Consider the following 16,644-nt stretch of genomic DNA (forward strand, 5'->3'; position numbering starts at 1 on the left):
AGTCTCATTCTTTTGGTTTCTCTGAATGTTTCTGATTCTGATGTAAATGTCTTTGGGATGGGTGATCCCTGAAGACTCCGCTAAGGCTGTGTTCTCAGGAGGAGGGAGAAGGGATTGAGGAAGGCGACTAGAGGAAGGAGTTAGAATCTTGGCTCTTCACCTGCCGTGTGGTCTTGGGAAAATGACTTAGGCTCTTTGACCTGTTTCTTTTCGCTATAAAAGAACGGTACCCACCTTATGGTATTGGTTTGAAGATTAAATAAGATAATAAACAGCAAAACACTTACAGAGGGCCTTACACCTGGTAAGTGTTCAGTAAATGATTGGTGTTACTGTTTTTTATCGATGGAGGACCCTTTGCGATGCCGCAGTTTCATGATTTATTCTTGAAAGAAATTTTAGTGGCTGGAATTACACGGGTAATGCATTCAGCTTCAGGGACAGTTACTGTTCTATGGCTGCTGCTGGCACTGCCCAAGTCAGGGAGCCAAGTGGCAAGTGTGGGCTGCTGTAGCTGATTCACAGTCTTGGGGCCCTCGAGCTATATATACCCTGTGTAGCTGGCTGGGATCAGGGCGAGATCAATCAGCAGATCGTCAGAAATTTCCGGGAGTAAGTCACAGGAGGAGTGGCCCAGAGGGGATGCAAAGGAGGAGGCGGGGCTGGAGGCTTTACTCAGACCACAGAGCAACACACCGGTTTTGGTTTTTTCCCCAGTAATATCCATGCCCAGCGTGGGGCCTGAACTCGTGACCCTGAGGTCAGCAGTCACACGCTCTGCTGACTGAGCCAGCCAGGCGCCCCTAAGTGTCCTTAGGTTAGTTTGCTGTAATCCCCAAAGTTCAAAGAACCGCAGGAACAGCAAAAACGAGCCCCAGCTCTATTCTTGCACACAAGAAGGACGCGTGCCTGTGAGTTTTTGACACGTGGTGGGTGGGGCTTTGGCGGATGGGCTGTTAAGTTTGGGCCCATTTTTACCAACTCTGCCCCTGGTTTGTGTCCATGGATGTGGCCTACGTGGGATGACGTTTATGGCCGAGGACAGGAGGGGTGATACACGAGGGCGGTGACTCCGAGGGGACCCAGTAACGTGCCAGAGACACTGTTCTGTGCTCCCTTTCAAAGTGGACATGGCAACGTGGCTTCACGCAGGACCCGGCTTGCAAATCCTTATCCTTTACTGCCCCCAAAGGCCATATACGCCGTGAGGCACTCGATGGAGAGAGAAGGGTGCGGTTTCGTAAATACTGCAAAGCACAGTTAGATGGATTCGCTGTGAAGAGGAACGGCTTCTCTTCCTGCAGGGAGGAGTGGGCCAGTCATTTCCAGGAAGTGAAACCGGTAATCCAGCGTGCGCTGCGCTTTGCCTGCTTAAATCTAGATACTTAAGCTGCGTCCTTGGGAGGTACGCAAGGACAGAGCAGCAGCTGTTTCCGGCTCCACTAATAACTTGTCCTTCCTGTCCTTAGAGTAGATCTAAGTAGACCGTTTCTTTCTTTCCCTTTTACTGATGACCTTCTGGAATACAGTTTTTTGTTACACAGCAGAACAGCTTGTGGCTGAACCTGGAACGTTTAGCCTTCTCAGCAAACCCTGAGAATCAGATGCGATTGTAACTTTATCGTGAATTCATTTTTTCTTCCTAGATTGCTTTGGATTGCCCGGCTGAGCTCTGCCGATTTTACACGCAATTTCAAGAGCCCTACCTAAAGGATCCTGCTGCTTACCCTAAAATCCAGGTCAAGTAGTTATGAAGCCTCAGATTTTTCTAATGTTGATTTTCTCTCTTGAAGAATGGGGACATGTGGGGGACGCCTGGGTGGCTCAGTCCGTTAAATATCTGCCTTCGGCTCAGGTCATGATCTCGCAGTTGGTTCATGGGTTTGGGCCCCACGTCAGGCTCTGTGCTGACAGCTCAGAAGCCTGGAGCCTGCTTCAGATTCTGTGTCTCCTTCTCTCAAAAATGAATAAACATATTAAAAAAAAATGGGAACATGTGGCCCCATGTAGGAGACGGGAGTTAGAAATGTGAAATCTTTTGTGCTTTTCGTCATGCATGGTTAACTGTTAATTTGCTGAAGATGTTCTTTCTCTCTTCAATGCAGATGCTGGCGTATCTGTTCTATTCTGTCCCTTACTTTGTGATTGCGCTTTATGGCTTAGTCGTTCCTGGATGTTCCTGGATGGTCGACATAACACTGATACATGCTGGAGGTGTAGCCCAGGTACTAAAAATACGCTCTATTAAGAAAGTTCGCTGGGGATTTGGCTGTCATTGTTGTGTATCTAAGAAACATCTCTGCTTGGTGTTGAGGGGCAGGAAATAGTTACTAGGCATGTCCCCTTTCGTTTTATGGTTCTTTGGAAGACATTTCTGCATATGCATTTTATTTAAATCTCATAACCAGGTGTGTGACGTTAGGTGTGCCATCCAGTTATATAGACGAGGAAGCTGAGGCTCAGTGAAGTTAGACGATTTGTCCAAGGTCACATGCCCAGGCCCCACCACTGCCTCCCAGGACCCTTTCCCAGTCTCTGAACAAAAAGACTGGAGAGCTGTTTTGTTGAAGACGTCTATCTAAATTTGAGATTTCAGAATTCTGTTCCACAACACGATCTTGAACCAGTGTAACGGGGTTTGAGAAAGTTCTCCTTCTGGGGAAGCAGGGTCCATCATCGTTCCTTCCTCTTGCTCTTTAGCCAAGTCCGCGCCCGAGCGTACGAAGGTATTCAGTGAGTGCATATTTCACTGAACTGGAATAAAATCATCTAGGGAATTGTATGATTATACAAAGTGCATTTTTACAAGATAACACCTAGCAAAACAAACTGATCTTAGGAAGGAGGAAGAAAATTATTAAGTAATTTCATCTTTTTTTCCCCTTACTCTAAATAAAAACAACAAATGAATTCATCTTTTAAAATCATTCTCTGCATCTTGCTCTTTTCAAGCTGACCTAAGAATGAGGTTCATCTGGAAATGGTCAGCATATACGGTTAATTATGCTCCTGGCAAAAGAACACTCTAGAATTTATAGGGTGGAAAAACAGTTACAGTATTTATGGGTTAATCCTTTGGGCTAAATCCTTCCATCTGAGGTCTTTAAAAATTTTTTTTAAAAAATTTATATTTGAGAGACAGAGACAGCGTGAGCAGGGGAGGGGTACAGACAGAGGGAGATGCAGAGTCCAAAGCAGGCTCCAGGCTCTGAGCTGTCAGCACAGAGCCCGACGTGGGGCTCGAACCCACCAACCAACTGTGAGATCACAAGCTGAGCTGAAGTCAGACACTTAACTGAGCCCCCCACGTGCCCCTGAGGTAATTCTTAATTACAGAATTAGAATATTAGTATCAAAACAGTTGGTGCAGCATCCAGAAATAAGGGTTCCTGCTCTTTCCCTGAAGGAGGGAAGGGGGAGGAGAAGCCCCTTAACCGACCCCTGAAGAGGCCTTCATTTCCGCATCTTTCAGTGCCAGCTACAAGCTGACCTCGCATTTTCTGTCTTCAGCCCCGGCTGCCCCAGACTCCTGCGCCTAATTCCCCCTCAGCCCTTGCCATCCAGCCACCACTAGGGCCCCTTGGCGCTGTCTCCACAGCAACCCTCAACCCCAGCGCTCACCGCTGCCCTGCACGGGTCTGAGCTCCCCTCGCCTTGTGGGAGGCACAGCGGGCTGTGCGCGGTTAGCTGCCCGGGGGTGGGGGTGCAGGCCGTGCGCGGGGTGGGGGTGCAGGCCGTGAGCGGCTAGCTGCCCGGGGGGCGGGGAGGGCGGGCCGTGCGCTCTGCCGGCGCAACGAACGCTCAGGGGCTAACACGCTACACTTCTGTTTCTTGCTTGTGCCAAGATGGCCGTGTGGGAGCGTCTCCAGAGCCAGGTCTGGGACCACCCGGGCTGCAAGGGAAGCAGAGGTGGTCGTCCGTGTGCCCGTGCCCCGAAGCAGCGCGGGGAGCACGCGGCCTCCCTTAAACGCAGAGCGAGCTGAGGCTCAGCGCAGCTTGGCACTAGCCTGGGTCACAGCTACTACCTGGCGGGCAGAATCGGGGCGCGGAATCCCGTCTGACCCCGAGGCCCGTCTTCTCCTCTCCCGTCACCACACTTCTCCCGCAAACAGGGACCGGGGTAGAGCCTGCTGCACAGGGCAGGCCCTCGCGTGGGCGCGGAGGAGTCCGCGCGCCTCGGGGCGGGAGGCGGTGACCTGCCGGCGGCCCGTGGCCGTCAGGCTGGGGAGGCGCACGGGCCCCGGGGCACAGCGAGCCCTGGCTCTGGCTTCCTCGGCCGCGGTCCCCCATCTGCCGCGCGGCCCGCTCTCACCGGCCCCCTTTCTCACACGATCAGCTGGCTCGGGGTTTGACGTGACGGGGTTTCCTCTGCGTGCCGTGTGCCCTGGTCCCCCCGCGGCAGGAACGCGGGGTGTCGTCTAGCAGGGAGGCCAGGTGTGGGGCCCAGTCAGGTCCCGGGAGACAAGACGAGGAGGCGGCAGGAAGCCTAGGTCCAGGCCAGTCATGCGGACAGCCAGCAGTCACGAGGCTTGGCAAGGTCATCCCCTGGCGGCCAGTGGGCGCTTGAACCTGGGGCAGCGGCGCCAACCCCGGGTGGTGCCTGCTGGTGGGGGCTGGGCTTGCGGACGGGCGCCCGCGGCTCCGGCAGGTGGTTCCGGAAGGGCCGTGTGGACGGCAGGGCGCCTGGCAGCCGTCGGCACTTCGGCCGTGGCCTCGGGCTCCTCCGTCCCGGCCCAGCTTGACGAGGTGGCTGGAGGCTAAGACTAGATCTGTCGCTGTCAGAAGGCGGCTTCTCCCGACCCAGCAGAACGGGGCGATCGGAGGCCCGTCGGTCTGACGCCTCCGCGGCGCTTGGCTCCAGTGCTTCCCTGCTCAGAGTGCGCAGCCCGAGGAAAAGGTACAGAGCGCCCGCCACGCAGCAGTGCGCAGGACGAGACGCGCGGTTCCCGTCACCGGGTCCGTCTTGCACCAGCCAGCACGCGCGCGTGGCGGGAGTCCTCACGTGGGGCGGGCCGCTCACGCGCTCACCGGAGAACACCCTGCTCAGCCCCGACTGGCGGCCCTTCCTCATTTAGAAGTTTTGTGCACTCGGGGGCGCCTGGGTGGCCCAGTCGGTTGAGCGCTCGACTTCAGCTCAGGTCGTGATCTCACGGTTGGGGAGTTCGAGCCCCGCATCGGGCTCACTGCTGTCAGCCTGTCAGTGTAGAGCCTGCCTCAGATCCTCTGCACTCCCCTTCCCGCCCCTCCCCCGCTGGCGCTCTCCTCCACACACATAATAAGTAAATAAATAAATAAGAGGAAGTTTTGTGCATTCACAATCCCACTACCTTGATCAAAACCTGCATTTCTTGAAAGGCCTAGTGAACTCCCAGAGGTCTATGTGATTTAGTAAGAAAAACAAATCCGTGAAAAAAGTCTAGGTCAGTGGAGTCTGTGGAAAACACGTTAGTCCCTGGTTTCAGATCACGGAGGAATCTGCCATATCTTCTGCCTTCAGAAATCAAAACACCAGGGGCCCCTGGGTGGCTCAGTTGGTTAAGCGGCCAACTTCGGCTCAGGTCATGATCTCGCAGTTTGTGAGTTTGAGCCCCTCATCAGGCTCTGGGGTGACAGCCCAGAGCCTGCTTCGGATTCTGTGTCTCCCTCTCTCTCTGCCCCTCCCTGCTCACATTCTGTCTATTTCTCAAAAATAAATGTTAAAAAAAAAATCAAAACATCAATCAAAAAGTAAAATAAAATAAAACCAAGGCACGTTTTACGGCAAAGAGTTCCAGTGAGGACTTATTCCTAATGCCAGTGTCTCGTCACACAAAATTCTTATCATGGGATTAAAGTTGCAAATCTAGCTTGCACCAGGCTGCCTGGACCCACTTACTACTAGCACTTCCTAGCAACCGAAGAATTGTTCTCTGCTGAAACATCACTAGAGATTAAAAGAAAACAATCAGAGCCAATATAGTCAACATGGTTAAGAGTCTGAGTTCTGGAGACGGACTGGTTCGTCTCTCAGCCTGTCACCGATGGGCTCGTGACCTTGGCTACCTCGGTTTCCTCTTCTGTAAAGTTAGGATCATTTCTCACAGAGCCACTGAGGACCATGTGAGGTAATCTGTGTAAGAGGGGGACAGTGCCCGGCACGGAATGAGCCATGGGTCTCTGCTGCTCCTTTCTTGCTACTGGGAGAAGATTCCCAAGGGGGGGTCTAGAAATGCCTTGTGCTGCTCAGAGGCTCATTCATTATCCTGTGGCTACATGTGGGTGTTAGTGCCTAAATGGTAAAACACGGACATAATTACCTAAGCATCAGAGAAGCTGGGGGAAAGCTCTGGGACAGACTCACGGTGGGCCTGGCATGCACCCAGCCACACCCATGGAAACAGAACGGCCCTGCTTCAGTCAGCCGGGCCCTTCCCGCTCGCCACGCAGACTCCCGGGCCCTGCGGGTGCCGTGGACTTCCTCGCACGAGGGTCCAGAAGCTTATCTGTGGACAGTTTGGTTGTAGAGCTGACTGCTGGAGGTGAATTTTATGGTATGTTTTTCTTTACGGAAACTTTTAGGATACATCTGAGAGATCTAGGGAGAAGGTGGAGAGCTGGGATACTAATGCAAATCCTATTTTAATAATTTGCTTCTAGTGTAATTCATCACGATACATCTTTAATTAGTACTGAGGTCAGGCTTTGGGTTTAAAATCTTCACATGATTATCTTTTGGTAGAGACAGTCCTGAAATGGTCAGAAGGCCAGCAAGGGGGTCTGAAAACGAAGAGCCCACCTGAGCTCGCAGTGAAGGAGAATGCCAGGTCAGGGACAGGTAATTTACTTGCTACGCACGTCCTAAGCACCTCACAAAGGTCACCTCATTGCCCCAGCCCAGCAATGTGCTGCCATCATCCTGCTGTTACAGATGAGGAAGCCAGAGAGGTTACGTACCTAACCCAAGGTCATGCTGCTGGGTTGTGGTAGAGCTGGGGCTGGACACTCAGTATGGTTCCAGATTCAGTGTCCTTAACCACGGGACTGTGCTGCTCAGAACACCCTAAAAAATAACAGAGTTCTGGATTAGCCGTATCGGCCTGTACTGGCCCAGTAGCCTGGCCGCTGTCCCAATGTTCACATTAGTTTTGGCCTGTGATACTTATGTGGACACATAATACTCTTTCAGCTCTTCCTCTGGAACCGAGATTGTGATTTTTAGGCATCCTTTCCAGGTTGTCTCTATAAATATAAGAAAAGAGAGCTATTAAAATGTAACCGATCTTTGCCTTTATTGCCTCATTTTCCATTCCAGTCATCCATGTCTTTAAAAAACAATCAAAGTGTATCTTTTAAATTTGTTTGAGGTGAAAACAGATTTAGAATAAGAAAAATGATGAGGGGCTCAACCTCACATCACTGGACTCTACAAAAATTTCTGGGCCCTACAAGTTGTACCTGTCATCCTGGGTGACAGTTCAGCAGCACTGAGCCACTGACCCAGCACCAGGTGCCCGGCTGAGCTTGGAGCCCTGGCGTCTGGAGGCCTTGGGTGCTGGCAGGAACATCACCCACGAGACCCTGTGCAGGCTCTTAGCAGCCCCTTGTGTGGGAAGGAAACTCCTCAGGGGAGCGGAGGTTTTTCTGAAACTCCAGAACCCGGGGCACTGGCCACCGCTCGGTGGAGAGGAAGCTGTGGTTGGGTGCGCACTGGGGGGAGGCGTGGCCGCCAGCGCCACACCCATTACAAGTGCAGGCAGTGCCTGAAAGCCCACGACACTGGCCTGAAGCTTCTCTTGGGTGCACACAGCTCCATGCTTTAGAGATGTGGACCCGTCCCCTGGTGAAATGGTGCTGGAGGAGGAAGGCCTACCGAAACAGGTATAAAAATAGAGAAATGCTTTGCAGAAGCTCTTTGCATTGTGACAGTCACAAGACCATTAGTGATGAACGTTTATTGAGCTCTAACAGTGCGAGAGGCGCCACATAAAGCATTACACACAGTGCCTGCCCGGTGGGCTTACAGTCTACTCTAGGACAGGACCATTTTGTCATGTTGCCGTGATTTTTGCTGTTTTGGAAAATGAGGTATTAGCTGCACTGGTCAGCGCAGGAAGGGAGCGGATGGACGGACGGACGGACGGACTCACTGACTTTTGGTGCAGGTTCCGCTGTGCAAGTAGGCGTGACTGCTCACACTACTTCCTTTCTCAAAGGATGGTTGGCGTTTCCCCCAACTTGGGGACTTTTGTGATGTGTACGTGTCTGTAGAGACATCAAACCCACGATTCTTGAAAATCAAGGTTCAAGTCTGGCGTCTAGTCCAAAAGTTTGGTTATATTAATTCAGAAAATCACTGTTGTTGAAAAGAGGCTCTAGGGAGAACTAGGATTAAGGACGGGGCCTCGCTCTGGCTCCGCGCTCCTGGGATGGGGCGGGAGCAGCCCCGCAGGGCAGCCTCTCCGACGCCCTGGACTCTCCAGGACCTGGTGTTCAGAGCCCGGAGCTGGGGTGCCTCACACCTGCCGGGCTCTGCTCGGGCACCTGCCCCGGGGGGCGCATGAGGGGGCAGAGCCCTTGCTGGGCCGCACAGACCGGGTACGTGTTGCGTCTTGGCAACATGCCACACTGATTTCTTACCTCCCGAGAGTAGCAAACCTGCACCAGAGGTGCCCAGCGCGGCAGCAGTCTGTACAAACGTCACCTGTGAAAACACCCGCAATGGCTACAAACGCATACGAGTGCGGCTCACGAGAGCTCGTCCCGTAGGTGTCGTGGAAAAGGCGAGTTTCGTCTTCACCACGTCGCAGAATAAACTGATTTTCATAGGGAAGGAAATGTAAGATAGCTTTGTTTGTATTTAAAGCGAGTTAGTTTTTCATTCTTGTTATTCTGTGACTTCTTTCAACTTTGATCCCGATGAACTAATAATTCGTCACGGCTTAAATTTAGATTTCCAGTCCTTTCTTCACGTGCAGCGTGGGTTTCAGGGAGATCTGAAACACGCACTGCAGGGCTGCGTCCTGTCAGGACCTGGGGACACTGAGGAAATCCTCACCCAGGAGCCTTTCCTAATAGTCTCCCCCTGTGCCCAGGAGGCGTACCAGACAGGACAGATTCCGAATGTACGTTACGGACAAGCGCTTAAGTGCACGTGGGAGACTCTGGGCTCAGGCTGTGGTGACAAGCTGTACTAAATAAATGAGAATTTGATTTGAGGTCGCCTGCCTGGACATTTGCAATTTTATAAAGAGCCGCCATAATCCTACTCCCCCACCCCCACCAAGTTGGTAACAACCGTACTTATGAAACAACCCTCAGTAGTTTTAAAGTTGCATAAACAACAAATATGTGAAGAAAGAAACAAAAAAACACATAAAGAAGGGCTATGGGCTCTCGTTCCCAGGAGGAGGTGAAAGGCTGACTAAGGAAGCTGAGGTTCTCAGTGCTTCACTTTAAACAGCCATAGAAAAACACTTATGCTTCCTAAACTCTGTACTTCCTTCACTTTTACCGAACACGCTTATTGAGCCACAACAGAGTATGAGTGTTAGGATCTCAGAATGCAAATCAGGAAAAAAAAACAACCCAAAAAACAGAGAGGTTTTGCTCAATTTTTCTTTTAAATTGAGCACTGCTGTTTGGTAAGGGACACTGCATGGTGTGATCCAGCCGAGCTAAGGAAGGTGTACTTTATTTGAATCGAATCGTGTTAAAACTGGCCCTAAATCCAGCAAAATCTCAAGACTGTGAATTGTTTGTAAGCCCTGGTTTTGAGGGCACAGGAAACATGGTCTGAATGACTCATCCAGAACACATTGTGAATCTAGCCGAACGCAGAACTCATGCTGACCTCCCCCCTCCCTTTTTTTTTTAAATGCAACAGGCTCAGTTTTCTCACATCGGTGCTTCTCTTCACGCTAGAACCGCTTATGTCTACCGAGTCCCTGAAGAAGCGAAAAGCCTTTTTCTAGCATTAAACGTAGCCTACGGAGTTCTTCCTCAGCTCCTGGCCTATCGTTGTATCTACAAACCAGAGTTCTTTATAAAAACGAAGGCAGATGAAAAAGTTGAATAAAACTATTATTTCTTCCTCTCTAGATTACGGACTTTTATTCCTGGTACTGACCTTCGGTCCCATTTCACTCCCTTCCCACACAGGGATACTAAGAATCCCGACATTCTGGCCCCGCACGGTACGTGTGAGCTTCACAGGGTCTAGCTGTGCGGGGAAATTTTCTCTTTTTGAAGGATAAATGAAGTTGAGAAAGAGTTTAAAGAAATCTGTTCACAAATTATTTGTGAGTAACGTGGCCATCTATTTCGATATTCTGTTTGCACATATTAAATATAACTGTAACTATATACAGTTTAGCTCCTACAGTGTGAGTGGGAAAATGAAACTATTCAAAAGTGAATACGGCCTATGCATATTCAGGAATTAAGAACAGCAAATACATACTGGAGAAATACTTCTTGCATATAAGACCTGTATGTGTCATTATCAACCTCAGTATAAAAAGCAAATTATCACAGTATTTTAAGATGTTATTTGAAAAATGTTTTCCCAAGGAAGGGATATTATTTACTGCTGTTTTTAACACTGCTTTTAATAAAAAAAATTTTTTTTTTTTTTGTGAGTCTAAATAGCTAAGGAGGGATCGGTAACTTTATAATCATCCTTAATGAATACTTGTTTTATTGGTGACTGGAAATATTTCTATTGTATTTCTGTGTATATTTTTAATAAATTATTTTTGGCCTTTTATGAAAACAAATCTTAATAAATTTGAAAAATTTTGTATTTTTTTCCCCCAGAAACAGTTTTGTAGTCTTTAGGATTTTTATTCTAAAAATCTGTCAGTTACATGTTCCAATTCAAAATGTCATCTACATTCTCCTTCTGTTTTAGTGTGAGGAATGAAGAGGACTTTTGATGAACTGATTACATTTCACTAATTTAAAATAAAAGTATTCAAAATTGAAAAGTACTTTTCGAGGGAAAAGAACTGGATTGGCATTCCTATTAGCTTTTAGTGAACTTTTCATATCTGGAATTTGAGTACAGAAAAAAATTACAATTTGCTAAATGAGAGAAACACAGCAGAAACACAGCCGCCTTCTCAGTGCCTTAGAGGGGTAAGCAGACTGGTGCCTCCATAGCCCCTGGCCGCCATACTCGTCACCACCCCCCCTCCCCCCATCGCCAGGGGCCCTGTGCTCTTAGAACTTCCCACATTTTCTCTTCATGTTCTTTATTAGCCCTTCACCAAAATAAGACAACAGGGTCCAAAATAAGAAAACGCATGGATAATGGCAAGTGCGCTCATTCAGGGTCCACTGAACTGGGTAATATTATCTGAGAGGTGCAAGCGATCGTGGAGCCATTCCTCTCCCTCCCCCATGTTTATTTAAAAAAAACCTAAAACCCAGAGTGTTCAAAAAAAGAAAAAGAAAAACCCTCACCTGCACTTGATTCTATTGTCAACTTGCCGTTAACAATTTTTGCTTTAATATACGAATTACATTAATACCTCACATTACATATATGAAGCCAAATTACACTAACTTAGTTGTTTACAACCTCAAATCTTACGCCCAGTACACATTCCAATAAATTTATTCTGTAAAAACAATACATTTTTTTGTTTTTGATTTTTTTTTTACAGTAAACTTTTCAACTACAAACCTCGAATACGTGAAAGATGGCCCAAGGACAAGCATAACAGGACTGATAAAACCCAAACTGACTGGAGGCGCGCGCGCAGCAGAAGCTGTGGCATAAAAATAAATACAGTCTCTATTATCACAGTAGCAACAATAATGTACACATGATAATGGTTGGTGGATGAATATCAACTATTCTAATTCTAGCTCAAAAGAAAACAGTGGTTCATTTAAAATGTCTGGTTTCCCATAGGGCTACTGCTGATTCCAGCTTTCAACTGTGAAGTATCCACCTTGAGTGATTAGCTCAAATTGTATTGGCATTGGGAAAAAATAAATCATTGCCTTTATTTTAGAATAACACAAAAAGACTCACTAACTTCACATATAAAAACTGAGTTTGTGTACATAACCATGAGTTTTGAGAAGTATAAGCTGCTGACTAGCTATTTCTAATACGGAATAGATATTTTACAATATGGTTAAACTTTACACATGGCCTCAAAACTGAAGGGCAATTTCAATTTTGTCTTCAGTATGCCAACATTATGTGTTTAGGAACGGCTTCCTGGGTTCTGTCACAGAAAGGAGATCCCTTAAGCATTATGCTGAGTGGTCATTTTAAAAAAATGCTAATTTATCTTTAACTGAGGATCTGGTGATAGTGGAGTCAAGGCAGGAGAGAGGAGCACAGCCGCCTTGATAAGAGGACCCTAGACATGTATCAGTTTGTGCAAAAATCTTGATAATCCTTAGTGGTTAAGGGCAACTTCATGCAACCAAATAACATGAAATTAAATCAATAACCTTAAAAAAGGCTAAAATGTCTTTTTTTTCCCCCAAACACAACAGAGAGGAGTGTGAATAATGTACATACAAACTGGGGTTCTGTCGATGACAACAAGGAATATGTGTTGGTTCATATCAAATCCAAGATTATGAGACAACCAAATGTATAACCTTCTTGTGGTTTCTCTTAATATGCAGCATTCATTATGGTAGTTAGGTCTGTAAAAAAAAAAAAAAAACAACAAAGAAAGAGAACAAGCCTTTAGATGACTTAGGATATTAACAATAAAAGCGATCCATACCTATAAAGTAGATAAGTGGGATTTTCTGAGATTTTAATCTGTACTGCAGCAGTAATATTACTTAGCAGGACTAGCCTGTGAGGCTTTGCTTGATACTTATCAGTTCAATAAGCTAGAGGAAGCGCTAGGGCATGCTTAGTGGTCTTCTAAAAAAATAAAAGGCAACGAAACAATAAACTCTGTGTGCTGTCTGCAGGGCAGAGTACAGTAGTGTGCACTTGGTACAGCTCAGGACAGTGTGTACTGCTGGGGTAAAGTCAGTGGAGAAATTGAGATAATCCATCTTTGTGAGGACTGTGGTGTCAGAAAGGTAAGCTGCTTAAAATTTAGAAAGGATTTGGAATGTATGCAAATTATTGTGTATCATATTTATAACTTAATTACTTGGGACATACAGCTAGAAGAAATACAAGAGTTATTAACGAGATCAAGATGTACAGAGAAAAGATGTCTAGATTTCTTTTAAAATTTAGATGGCACATCTGTGTGACAGCAGATTTCCACTTCCTAAAAGAAGGATGTTTCAGTCTGGGTCCTACTTTAAATTGTGTCAGGTTACATTTCCTCATAGGGAGGCTATTTTTGTTTTCTTCATCATTAACCCAAACACACTAACCCCCCTAGTAATGCTCTCAAGGGATCAATGAAAGAGGGAACTCAGGCCCCCATATTTTTTCCTAAACCACCTTGCTTCCATTGTTTTCCTTCACTAAGTGAATGAACTTGCTTGAAGCATATGAGTACTCACTCATGGGTATGTTCTTAAGTATATGGCCAAAGTCGACAGTGTTTGTTATACCATATATCAATAAATAGGAAAAGGCACTAAACCTCAATATTGGCAGAAAATATTTCTCTTAGCCCGCTCTGTTCCTATCAGCATGAGAAAGCCAACTTTAAAAGAGTAATAAAAATCATCTTTAAAACCTGTGAACTTGCAAAATGCCGGGACTAATGACTCCTAATTATTTATTAACAAATAAAAATACCAGGTATGATTATACTCATAGCCTTTGGAGAATTTTCCTCCTTTGTGAAGGAGGAGGACACCCATTTTAAGCAATGAAAAACTGTTAACAAAGGAATTTATTTAACAGTGTCTTTTTATTAATATCAGTGTGAAAAGCAGTAAAATCTATGTTTACACTGGTAGAAAATTCAGAGAAACAACTACTCAGTCCACACTGGAGAACATTTTTGGAACAGATGGTCCCATAGCAGCCTCAGGATATAATTAACGCCCCAAACAAAGTAGCAGTGGTACCAGAATATGACCACAACTTTAAGGACATGGGAATGTTTTTGGTCTTTAAACAAAGTGCTGTCAAATAAGTGCTTAAGAGCAATTATAAATCCATTTTTTTTAAACTTCCCATACCATAGTCACTCTATTCACATCTGTGCATCAAAAAATCCCTTGCTTGGGAGGCTCGGTTGGTTTAAGTGTCCAAATCTTGATTTCTGCTCAGTTCATGATCACAGGGTCGTAAGATTGAGCCCGTGTCTGGCTCTGTACTGAGCATGGAACCTGCTCAAGATTCTCTCTCTCCCCCTCTCAACCACCCCTCCCCATCTGTGCACGCTTTCTCTCTTTAAAAAAAAAAAAAAAAAAAAAAATCCTGCTAATAACTCATAAGGGTGTACATTCTGGGCAAGGAGCTCCGGGTGTTCACTAGACGGGAGGCCTCCTCCAAGGAAGGAAGAAGGGGTTCCTTGTGCACTGGCCGCCACGCTCTGTGCCATTCCACCCTCACACAATGGCTGACTGGTTCAATCAGATTCTCTCGAGGCATCTGAATTCGAGGCACATTAAGCAGCTGCAGGGTGGAGGCAAAGCTGGAGGACACCCTGAACACAGCGGAAGTCACAGGACCTGTCCATGCGACACCATTTCCACTTGAAAAAATGATAGCAGATCAACTACGGTTACTCAGACACTTTCTCAGCAATAATGAAACGAGCCTATTACCTCAAGGAAGACAATTGGCAGTAATTGTTGCCAATGATAACATTCAGGCTGTTAAGTGAAACTTAGAATTCTGGAAAACTTATATCCTCCATGATCGAAATTTCCCAATAAAGATTTTTCTGACAAGATACGCTTGATATTTAAAAAGGGGATGCCTGGGTGGCTTAGTCAGTTGAGCATCCAACTCTCAATTTTGGCTCAGGTCATGATCTCATGGTTTGTGAGTTTGAGCCCCGAGTCGGGCTCTGCGATGACAGTGTGGAGCCTACTTGGGATTTTCTCTCTCCTGCTCTCTCTGCTGCTTCCCAGCTTGTGTGCGCACTCGTGCTCTCTCTCTCTCTCAAAATAAATATTTAAAAAAAGTGATTAAAAAGACTTTATAATGAAATATTTGGGAGACCCAAATAACTCAGGAAACCAGTATTTTCCAAATGGGTAAAAACTATTCAAAGTGCCAGATTTTAAACTAACAGAATACCAAAAGTTCAGATTCCACGTTGCAATTAACCTTTAAGAAATGACCACTACTGGTCTAATACCAAAGAATGTTAGCAATGATCCGAAGAAACTATTAAGATACTCACCCGCCATCTCCACTTTCAACTACATGTGTGTGTAAGGCCACATCTCCTTACACTTCAACCAAAACAACATATTGCAAGAGACTGAGTACCGAGGCACACGTAAAGGCCCTGATGTCTTCTAATAAGCCAAACAAAGACATTTTTAAAAATGTAAAACAGCGTCGGGTGCCTAGCTACTGTCGGTAGAGTGCACAACTCTTTTTTTTTTTTTTTAATATTTTTTAATTTATTTCTAGGAGAGAGAGAGACAGCGTGAGCAGGGGAGGGTCAGAGAGAGAGGGTGTCACGGACTCTGAAACAGGCTCCAGGCTCTGAGCTGGCAGTCAGCACAGAGGCCGACGCGGGGCTCGAACCCACGAACCGCGAGATCATGACCTAAGCGAAAGTCGGATGCTTAACCGACTAAGCCACCCAGGCGCCCCAAAATTAATATTTTAAAACTTGTTTTTATTCCTAATAAAATAAATATCCATGGTTGTAACAAAAGCTCTTTGGGACCCTCAACTACTTGTAAGAGTATTAAGGGGGTCCTGAGACCAAAAAGTGTGATGAACCATTGGCTTTGAAGAAATGAGAGTAAACGGTGAGAGACGAGGCTGGAAAGATGAACTGGGGCCAGACCCCTGTGTGCTGCAGTAAGGAGTCTGGACTTGATCTCGAGGGCAACGGGGACACAGAGCTGGCCCTTTGCTAACATACTAAAGAAGGCAGGTCCGCGTCAGAAGAATCAAAGCATGGACTCTGCCTGGTGGCTACAGTGACTGCAGTAGCTGTTGTCCCAGTACTGACTCTGTCCGTTGCCCCTCCTGCTACTCTGTGTGGCCTTGTGATCTGGGGACCTGACTCTAGCTCTGGGTGGGGCGGGGCGGGGCTAGAGCCTGACTGGTCCAAGCGGTTGGTTCGGGGACGGGCAACTTTCTGACACCGCAATGAGACCTGCCTCTGGTCCTCACAGCCTTGTGTGACCCCCTCCCCTGGAGTGGGGGCTGCACCCGTGACCTGCTTTTGTCTTGCGAGCTCGCACTCTCTCTCGCTGATGAAGCTGGCTGTCACGCGGGAGCTGCCCTGTGGAGAGGCTACCGTGTCAGGGAGGCTAGGGGGCGTCTGGCCAAAGTCAGTGAGGTCCTCAGTCCTGCCAACAATTCCTTGACTGAACTTGGAAGGGGCCCAACCCCCAGCTGAGCCGCAAAAGGATTTGAGCCACTGCTAATACCTTAATCTGCTAATACCTTAATCGCAGCCTTGGAGGGACCCAGAGATGGGGACCCAACAAGCTACACGTGCCTGGAGTCCTCGCCCAGGGGAAAATGCCAGACGATCAAGGTTGTTTGAAGGCCTATGTTTTGAGGTAATTTTT

General features: G+C 47.2%; 2 protein-coding genes across 3 annotated transcripts in view; one reads left to right on the plus strand and one right to left on the minus strand.

Moving 5' to 3' along the window:
• TM6SF1 (transmembrane 6 superfamily member 1) overlaps positions 1-10,076 on the plus strand; it is a 30,472-nt gene extending 20,396 nt beyond the window's left edge. For both annotated transcript variants that reach the window (XM_039217060.1, XM_039217051.1), the window contains 3 exons: positions 1,647-1,739; positions 2,106-2,225; positions 9,863-10,076. In XM_039217060.1, coding sequence (XP_039072991.1) covers positions 1,647-1,739; positions 2,106-2,225; positions 9,863-10,054 — 405 coding nt within the window. In that variant the 3' untranslated portion in view covers positions 10,055-10,076. The remainder of the gene's footprint in view (positions 1-1,646; positions 1,740-2,105; positions 2,226-9,862) is intronic.
• A 1,372-nt stretch (positions 10,077-11,448) lies between these two features.
• The window catches only part of HDGFL3 (HDGF like 3), a 74,845-nt gene continuing 69,649 nt past the window's right edge, over positions 11,449-16,644 (minus strand). The window contains exon 6 of the mRNA XM_039216912.1: positions 11,449-12,651. Coding sequence (XP_039072843.1) covers positions 12,646-12,651 — 6 coding nt within the window. The 3' untranslated portion in view covers positions 11,449-12,645. The remainder of the gene's footprint in view (positions 12,652-16,644) is intronic.

The sequence above is a fragment of the Hyaena hyaena genome, unplaced genomic scaffold (assembly GCF_003009895.1).
Source record: "Hyaena hyaena isolate Hyena2069 unplaced genomic scaffold, ASM300989v1 scaffold_13, whole genome shotgun sequence".
NCBI classification, from domain to species: Eukaryota; Metazoa; Chordata; class Mammalia; order Carnivora; family Hyaenidae; genus Hyaena; species Hyaena hyaena.